The 10154-nt window shown below is 37.4% G+C and overlaps 1 protein-coding gene across 1 annotated transcript in view; it reads left to right on the top strand.

Annotated features, from left to right (window-relative positions):
* Positions 1 to 507: 507 nt before the first annotated feature.
* The window catches only part of slc22a23a (solute carrier family 22 member 23a), a 30074-nt gene continuing 20427 nt past the window's right edge, over positions 508 to 10154 (top strand). The window contains exons 1-2 of the mRNA XM_077242129.1: positions 508 to 607; positions 3552 to 3706. Of these exons, the coding sequence (XP_077098244.1) occupies positions 3592 to 3706 (115 nt within the window). The 5' untranslated portion in view covers positions 508 to 607; positions 3552 to 3591. The remainder of the gene's footprint in view (positions 608 to 3551; positions 3707 to 10154) is intronic.

Here is a 10154-nt window from a genome sequence, read left to right as displayed (position 1 = left end):
TTTGAATGTTATCGATATCGGGCCAATAAGAAAATTTGGCCAATATATTAAATCCGATAAATAATGTATTATTTCCTCCAGCTGAGACACTTCAGATGCGCACTGTTCAACATGTGCAGAACAAGTCTGTCATATAGGCTACATAAAATTATAATGAGAACATTATTATTGTGTGCTTGGGACATGTCTTTTAATGCTGAGACCTTTGTTTTTGTAATCAGGCTCTCAAAAATGACCATTTTTTACATAAAAATTTGAATTTAGATTTATCGGCCAATATATCGGTTATCAGCTTTCAAATATAAAGAGTTATCGGTTATCGTATCGGCCAAAATGTTCATATCAGTGCATCACTAAAAAAAAACGGTGGTTAAGAAAAACGAATTAGAGCCACCAAATTCTTAAAAGTAATGGCACATTTTAATAATTATGTTTCTTCCTATGGTGACAGAAAAGGTTGAAATGTTTTGAATAATAACCCATTTTTCTGTCTGTCCCAACAGTGGGATCTAGTGTGTGACTCCGCCTGGATCGTTCACATTGCCAAGTTTTCCCTGTTGGTGGGCTCCATCTTTGGATACTTGGTGTTGGGAGTTTTGGCTGATTGGTGAGTATGTCTTACTTTCTTATATTTTTTAGTCAAAACTCATTTTCTTTCAGATATTAATGCATTAAAGAGTAACTTCTCTTCATTATAACACTGTGTCCCAAACATGATAGAGGTGGATAGAGTAACCAGAAGTAAAAGTAAAATTATAATGTTAATAATTACTTGAGTAAGTGTAAAAAAAGTTTGTGTTTTAAGTGAGTTTCTAGTTACTTCAGATTTCCAAAAACTATTTTGACGTCATAATTGTTGTGGTATGTTTACTAGCTGCACAACCTACAGCCATATGTGAAAGAGATATTTAATGGATTAATTTGATTGATTTTAGAAAAATTGAAACTTCTCCATTTCCTCAAATTGCCTCTCACAGTAATCCTTCCCCGTTGTGTCACACAGCCTGTTTTATTTACATCTGAGCGATATATGAAGTCAAAAGTGAGGTGCTGACGCAAAGCACAGTGATTTACGATCAACTGAACTGATTGCTCAGTGTTTATAAAGAGAGCTCTCTTTGCACTCCTTCTGTTTATAAACCATTCGTAATTTGAATAAAAGTTTTATTTTTCATGTTGTCAACTACATACTGCAAAGTGTTGGCGGTGACAAATATATTTAAATGCAGGACTGAATCCCAAATCACAATGATTGACATAGTAATAACTATAAAAATGGATGGGGAAACATCTGATATGTCAAAATAGATCTAGCATAATATTTTTTTATGTTCAAATATGAAAATAAAATAGCTAAATAGTTCCAATATTTTATTGACATTTGTATTTTTTATTATTATTTTAATATAGCTGTGGTATTGAAACTGGTACTGAGAACTACTTGAGCTCATATTAAAGAGCTGATTTTATGGTCTTCTACATTTAGGAGAAATACTTGATTGTTTCCAAATGTTTCTCATTTTAAAAGAGTGCAAGCGTATTTGCTGCATTTGTGACTTCGTGGTCACAGTCATTTTCATTATGCTGGTAGACATACGGTACATTGTCTCACCGTCAGTGCCATCAACATGGGACCAACTATTCTAACAGTGTCTTAACTTTCCTTACAACTTGTATATTTGCAATATAGTATATGATTATTTCCCAAGCAATGTTAATTTGAAGAAGACAAGCATAAGGCAATGTTTTTTTATAGAGAGGAAAAACAATCTGTTCACAATAAAAAAGTAAATATAGCTGCAAGCAACAATTATCGGGGCTAAGCACAAAGAAGGAACGATAAGTTGTGCAAGCATCAGTCTAACTGCAACAATGAGTAATCTAAGACATTTTAGAGGATTTTCATTATAATGGTTTAAAAATCTTAAATAGAATCACTAGGGAAATTATTTAATTGCTTATTACTTTTGACCAGTAGGTGGCGCTGTGGCTAAATTGATGTGGTGTGGTCAGAATGAGGTGACAATGACACAAGGAAAGTTTGGTGTCAATTCGCCAAAACATGGCAGAGATAAAGCCTCAGAATCATTTTGGCATCATGCCACTGCTTTGTTGATGTGTTAAATTATAGCGTTTTTGTCTATTGACACGAAATCCATTTTGCCGATGTGGTCTGAAGTTGATCTGACTCCAATTTGGTTCAAATGGGACCAATGGTCTAGGAGGAGTTTGAAAAAGTAAATGAATTATTATCTAAATTGCGGGCAGGAAGTTTCGCCGACTATGGCAAAATTGGTATAGGCTATATGTTCTCTGCATGACCCAAGGAATCTATTAAGACTATCATAAGTTTTATTACAATAGACAAAACAAATCAAAAGCTATTAGCATTTTTTAAGATTTCATTATAATTTTTGACCACAAGGTAGTGCTGTCTCAAAACTCTTCGAGTACATTGGTGCCGATGCCACATCCAGAGTTTCATAACGATACATTAATGCATTCGTCAAACATAAACATAAAGCATCTTATGACAAAATTCAAAATGGCCGACGCCCAAAATGGCCAATATGGGAATATGCTGCACCAAATCTAAAGAGGCCAGTTTTGTTATTTCTGGGCAAACTGTTTAGAAGTTATAAGCAAAAAAAGCAATTTTTCATGTCTCCTGATCACTAGGTGGCACTGCACCGAAACTGTGCAGGTAACCTCAGATCATGGCTGTCATAACACACACCAAGATTGGTCAGATTACGTTTAATCAGAGATATGATGCTAATGTGCACATGAATAAAATGATAAATATTCAGAGTTTAACAATTGTACAAGAGTAAGAAGTAGCCACTTAAAGTGTGTTTTTATAAAGTATTGTGTGGCAAAACATTACTTTTTGTAAATGTAATGAATCATGTGCGCAATAAAAGTATTATCCATATTAATTCGAGTTTGTAAGAACTGCAGAATTGATTATTTATGTCAGATATTTGTTTAAAAAGTTTCTATAAATCGTACGGTGTAGATGGTTACGCTTGATCTCTTTGACTTTTAAAACTCTTCACATGTCCCTTCTATTATGAAACACCAACATTTTTTTTTTAAAGTTTCCAAGCTCAAAAGTCCCCAAATTGCAGGAATGACCAACATACACTACAATCACACTAAGCGATATTTATAACATTGTAAATCTCACCTGGGTGATTGTTTATATCATAGACCCGCTCTAAACTGCTCAAAGTGAACTAGAAGGCAATATTGTAATACATCAACATTATGAATTTCACAGTCCTGCATTTAAATATGATTGCCAGTCCAGAATTTAACATTAGCACGACACCAGGGTGAATAAGTCATTTTTGAGTGGGCTCCCCCTAATGATGTTTATTGGCTTTTGTACAACAAACAATGCTACTGTGTTGAATCACTTAATGTCATATGATATGATCGAATGTAAATTCTGGTCCCAGAAGCAAAACCAGTTAAACCACTCGGTATACACCATTCTGCAAATTCTTTTTGATGAAATGCTTAATTTTGCCTTTTCTAACACTCAGGTTTGGAAGGCACCCGGTCCTGATCCTGTCCGTCTTCTTCATGCTACTTTTCGGCATGACAGTGGCCTTCTCTGTCAACGTCCCGATGTTCAGCACCCTGCGCTTCTTCGAGGGGTTTTGCTTGGCAGGAATCACACTGTCCCTCTACGCACTGAGTGAGTAACTCTCTGTAATTCAACACCGTCATGCTGCTCTTAGCTTAAACTGCTTTATCAAGAGCTGGGCTTCAGACGACAACATCATTCTTCATTCTTTTTCAAGGCAATACATTCAGAGGGCATTACTTGCATTGCTTACAACTGCAAAACAAATACACATTCACATTAAATATACACAATAAAACACATATTGCACTACATTATATGCACATTAACAGATATGGATACAGTTTAAATTTATAGTAACATTTAGCATTCATACACCTGTCATACATATTGGCATTTGAAAACTTTACAATAGTGTTTAGTGTTCTTAGCTTAACTCTGTCTCTTTGTCTTTCTACTGTGACACATACCCTGATAACTTTCATAATGTGCGTGGGTCAATGTTTGGGAGCCACGAAAAAGCATCAGGGTGTTTAAGTGTACAAAACATTGGGTACACGGATGGAGAAAGAGCTCCTGCTTTGTGAAGTCACATGATCAGGCTCAACTGATTGTGCTGTTTGATGATTTTCAGTCCGTCATCAGAAACTCATTGTTGCTTTTGAGGAAAGGCAAAGGATGTTGTTTTCTTACTGGACTGTGATGGATTGAGAATATTAAATGACAATAATGACTTTTGTTTGAAATACTCTCTCTTCTTTGTTAGTATTAGTTAGTACCGAGTTAGCAGTGAATAGTGAGTAAATATGTTGTTTGTTTGGCTGTTGACCTTTTAGATTTCTTATTTCTAGACTGTGTTTTACTCAATATTTATGATTTGTGGCTTTCCCTCAGACACAAAGGTCAATTAGGGTCTCTCTACTCTATTGCACTGTCTTTTCAGTCGGTTATATTCATTCAGATGGATTACTGTAGAGTAAAGGTGACCTTCTGCCATGTTCTGATGAGTGATAATCCTCTTTAGATGAACACTGTTGTTAAAGTAATAACCAGTAATAATCACCTGACTGTCTGATGACTCTGTGTTGTAAAAGTGGGTTTCGGTGGCCTTTTCGGTTTACTTGTCATAGTAATTTGCTCGAGTCAATCTACCTTGAAAAGCACTCCCAAAAATAGACCCGGCCTGGACTATTGGCGTGCTTCAGATGTTTTTAATGGGTGATTTTACAATAAAAATATGGATATTGAAACAATTTTTCACTCAGAAATTGCTATTAAATTTCTCAAACAATTACAAAGAAATTGAGAGTAAAACATTAAATGAAAAGTAACATTTTCGTGGAAAAAACTTAAATGGTATTTTCTTATACTGCAATCTTTGTTTTATTTACAACTTCGAAAAGATACATTTTACTATGTGCTATGTATAATATGTAGGGCTGTAGTACTCGAGTCCGGTCTTGGACTCGAGTCCGGACTCGAGACCGTTTTTCTATGGTCTCGGACTTGTCTCGGACTCGCTGGTATTCGGACTCGGACTTGTCTCGGCCACTGGTCTTGCCAAATATGGCTTTTGGTCTCAACCGAGTCCAGGTGTCTTTATCATGTTCGCAGTAAGCACACATAAAAGCCGCCTATTTGCTCTGGTGTGAGCCGCGATTGCGCCAGAACCAGCCAGTCGTCGAGGTAATTCAGCACGCACACTCCCCAGAGTCTCAGGGGCGAAAGCGCCGTGTACATGCACTTCGTAAATGTACGGGTGCTAGGGACAGACCGAACGGCAGAACGGTGTATTGATAAACCTGCCCCTCGAGGGCGAGTCTCAAGAATGGCCTGTGATGAGGGGCTATCTGGATGCGGCTTTCAGATCCACACTGAAACACTGCTATTATGAGGTATCACCATATGTCATCATTCTGTTTTCTTTAGATTAGAAGATTATATGATATAAAGGGGAATGTCAAAACTTAAAAATCCTGGGTGTTTTGACACTGTTTTTGCTTTTAGATCAACAAATAATAACCCAAAATGATTGTCTTGATAATGTCGTGCATAAGACTTTTTTTTCTGTCCTGGACTTGGTCTTGTCTTGGACTCGAACCTCTTTGGACTTGGTCTTGACTTGGACTCGACTAGTCCTGGTCTTGGACTTTCCTTGGACTCGACAAAGGTAGTCTTGACTACAGCCCTAATAATAAGTAACCTGTGCAACACCACATACCTATTATTGTTATTTTGATATGCTGTGTTGACACACAATGAAATGCAATAACTTTAGGCATCCCATGTTATTCATGCTGCTTTTAAATATCCTATTTTTCATTACTTGCCCTTACGACATGACTTTTCTTCAAAGTAAAACCTTCATGTTTGGCCTTTTCAATATAACAGGAAGGACCAGGGACTGCCAAAGTCCAAATATCACCATAAAATATCTTAGCAGTCCATATGACCTGTAGGAGCCAGCGTAAGTCTCCAATGTGTTCTATGTTTATGGTCTCATTCATAATATTCACCGCACTCCTATTGTAGGTGGTGGGCGTGTCCACCACAGTTTGGGCGGAAGTGATAGTGGTCTATATGTTTGCTTCACTGGATCACCTGGGTTTTATGGCTTTGACAGAGAGAGCGGGTGAGCCTGGGAGCGAACACTTTCTGTTGACCGCACTCGCACTCGCGCACTTCCAGCAATCTTATGACTTGGTAACTGCCATGCCAGTTGTAATTTTATGTGTTGAATTAAGTGTAATAAATGCTTGAACTGAGATCGGCGAGTGGAACTGAGTTTCTGCGCGTCACAGTGTTTTCCATCTCTCAGAGTTTAGCCCCTCGCTGCTGCAAGTTTTTGTTTTGCGTTGTCTAACGTTACAGCCGCTATATGACCATTTGACAGTCTTCTGAAGTCGTATGATAGCTTTATCTTATGAGCATACCCTAATTTGTCACTGGTAATCACCTTCTGACAGCGCTCGAATATTATTCTTATTCAAAGTGGTATGTGAAGGGGAGAATTGCTGTTGACATGCAAATGTCTTCCCTAGCAAGCCCAACCCTTGACCCTGATGCCACTGGCATGAGACAGGACAAGGTTGTGTAGATACAGATGAAAAACAGTCTGTGGTGAGTAGACACAGGACATTGCAAAAAACAGTTTCTCTCAACAACTTTTGTTAATATTTGTTTAATGTGCAGAGTCGGCTATTTGCTATTACTGATGTCAGTCGCTTCAAGCCTTTTGTGATTCCGATTATTGTCTTGATTTCTAAATAAGGGTATCAATACCTTTGCAATGTGAAGTTAACTGTATTAATATTTGGAAACTTGTGATGTGCAAACAGGGCAGGGTCATTTGATAATGTTGGCCAATATCAGTCTTATTTTCCTGAAGTCATTTGCTGAATTCAAGCATTAACAGTGAAAGGTGAGCAATAGCCAATGGGATTACAGCATTCACATTAGTCCCGCCCACTGCCAAAGCAACCCGCTTGCAGAGGCTTCTGCTTGGTCTTAAAGGCTTTGTTTTTCTGCAAATTATTATGTTTGCAAATCGAACAATGAATTGTCAAAAAAGAACAGAACAGAACTAGGCAAGAACTAGACTAGACAGGACTAGAGAGTTAATCTACATCTACAGAATACAAAAGGTCAATACAATCTGACTAAAACAAGATTAGGCTAGACTGACTGGAGGACGGACCAACTTAGGGAACGATTTACCAAATAACTGAGAACAAGATGAGAATATAAAGGAGAGAGGAGAGAGAACAAGGACAGGTGGAAATAATTAAGGTCAGTGTAGCCATGAATCAACTTAACAAAGGAGACTGGGGTTCGCGACACACAGGGGGTCGATCTGTCCTGGACAACAACATGTTTGTGTTTTCACTCCACGATCAAATAATGATGCAGTGCTTGAATATCATGAAGTGAGTCATGAAGACATGGCTTGGTAACCTTCCCTACCATCAAGTAACTTTTGTTTTATTCATAACAATGCCTTTGTAATAGTAGGGTTTTTTATTTGCCAGAAATGTTGTACCAAAAATGTTAAAATATTTGTACAAAAATTATAATTTTCATCGTCATTTTCACTTTCTGTTTAGAATATTATGTTTCAAGGGGCATTATATCTTAGTAATGATACGACGACCGAGTGCGAGCGAGTCATGAGCCGCCTCTATGTGTCTATTGGATGCCGCAAACAGCAATTAACGTGATCGGTGAACTTCTTTGCACGGTATCCACGTAATCACGCACCTATATAAGTATTGCACAAGCTACACTAGCATATATTCAACTTGACTACGCTTTCATCATGCAATATATTAATATTCAACTCAAGTAAGCATTGTTAGTCCATCTATTGATTAGTTGATTAGATGCCCTGACTGGGAACATGTTGAGCATAATTAAGAAAACAATGACACGAACAAACAAAAACTTTGTTTAAAAGATTCATTTTTGGCGGTTTTTTGCCTTTTATTAGGATAGGACAGTAGCTAGACAGGAAGTGAGGTGGGAGAGAGAAAGAGGGGGCCGGGATCGGGAAAGGTCCACGAGCCGGGCCTCGAACTCGGGTCGCCTGAAGCACAACTGCACTACGAGCCTATCGGTGCAGACAACTTTGTTGTTTAATCGCACTTGTAATTAATGGTATTTCAAGGAGGCCATCTCTGAACTCTTGACCTGTCCTGTCACGGACAAGTAACCCATTCCTGAAACCTCTGCCTCTGGATACGACCAGGAAGACCGTCTCTGAACTCTTTACCGACCCTCTTACATCCAAAGAGGTTGTTTCTGAACTCTCTGCCTATCTTGTCATGGCCATGGAGGTTGTTTTGAACTCTCTGTAAAGAAACCCAGTTTCTTTACCCAGTTTCTTTACCCACTTCCAACTCAAGGATCCCTAGGCCTGTTACACCTCCACGGCACCACCCAACTGGAGGTTTGGTTTGTTGTTGAGCGTCTGGAATCTGCTCTTCAAATGTGTAGGGGTGCCAGGATTTCCCCTGTGTTTTGTCTTCTAAGACCCTTGTTTTGATGTTCTATTGCCTTGATGTTGAGCATAAACATAATTCACATACACATGTTACGAGCCATATAAAGGAAAATCATGACATCACATAAAAAAGTGACAATTTCAAATCCTGGTGTCTAAGAAGGTTGGAAAACAAGTACTCATATTTTAAACTGGAGAATTAGCTTCGAGGTAGGAAACTTGCAGTTTGTATTTATTGAAGAGTAACCTTTTATATGCTTAAATATCATGGGTATTTTGATTTCAATTTTATTACCTTTTTAATGACAAAGAATTATTAAAGTGTAAAGAATGTATTGTGATCCATGATATCTCAGGAGACGACTCCTGGCTATATTTCACACACACTAAAGAAGTGTTAAATTTCTCTCATGCTTGGAATCCTTAGCTAATGAGTTCACTGATTTAATCATGTGGCTTTGTGTGCTCATGGACAGAGACCTTTCAATGTACATTCAGTGTCCTAAGATAATGAGATGGCCTAGATAACACCACTATGGTTCGGGTCATTATGGGTTTAGATTAGCCAAGACTGACGCTCAGTCAAATAGTTGTGTCCGTGCCCTTTGAAGACCTCCAGATTTCAAGGCTGGTTTTTGCTATAGATTAAATCACATGTCATGTGATCCCTTTTGTGAAAATACATTTTAGACACAATCCTAGACTACCAGAAAAAAGCTAAAAATCCTACTTGGAAATGAATTTGTCCTCAAGAAGAAAGAAACTCACAGGTTTAGGAAGACACTGGTAACACTTTACAATAAAGTTCATTAGTTAACATTAGTTAAATACCTTAGTTAACATGAACTAAGAATTAACAATACTTCTACAGCATTAACTGATCTTAGTTAATATTCATACAGCAAACCTGCTTTTTGACTCATTTAAAAAAACAAACTGATTATGGTCAAATCTACAAATGAGACATATATCCAATCCAACTTAAAGACTTTGCATTTTGTTTTATTTTCGTGTTAAAAATGTATTTTATTCCTTCTCTGTTTGTCTTCATGCTATCGAATCTTTAGCTGTTTTGTAATCTTGAAGACGTGCAGTCAGTGTTTTGTACGCCGAGCGGGGTAAAGTTCAGCTGTTGTGCTGAGACTGTGTTCTTCAGAGCTGAATCAACAGCTGTTTATCAGTGACCTTTGACCCAGCACACCAAATCTATCCCAGCCACCTGCACTCCACGAGTGTCACTTATTACTCTAACCGTTTCTCTCTGTCTGGTCTTTATGTATGCTAGACCCAGAAACACTGTTAAACTATTATAAATCTACTCACAGATGCCACAAACCGGTATGTGATTTGTGTAAGAATTTCATGATTGTAAAACATATTTTTAATAGAATGTCATTGTTTGTATGATTTTTATTCAAAAAATATAATAATGGACATTTTTAAAAAGTTTTCTCCTGGAATAATTTTTGAATTTCTGACAAATATTGAATGGAAATATTCTGTGTAAATGTTATTATTACTGTTGTTACTAAAATTTATAGTATATTTGTCTGATTTTGA

This window comes from Siphateles boraxobius, unplaced genomic scaffold (assembly GCF_051911475.1).
Source record: "Siphateles boraxobius isolate OS27281-9 unplaced genomic scaffold, OSU_SipBor_1 25, whole genome shotgun sequence".
NCBI lineage: Eukaryota > Metazoa > Chordata > Actinopteri > Cypriniformes > Leuciscidae > Siphateles > Siphateles boraxobius.
The sequence above is the reverse complement of the archived record's forward strand: the minus strand, read 5'-3'. Positions and strand labels throughout refer to the sequence as shown.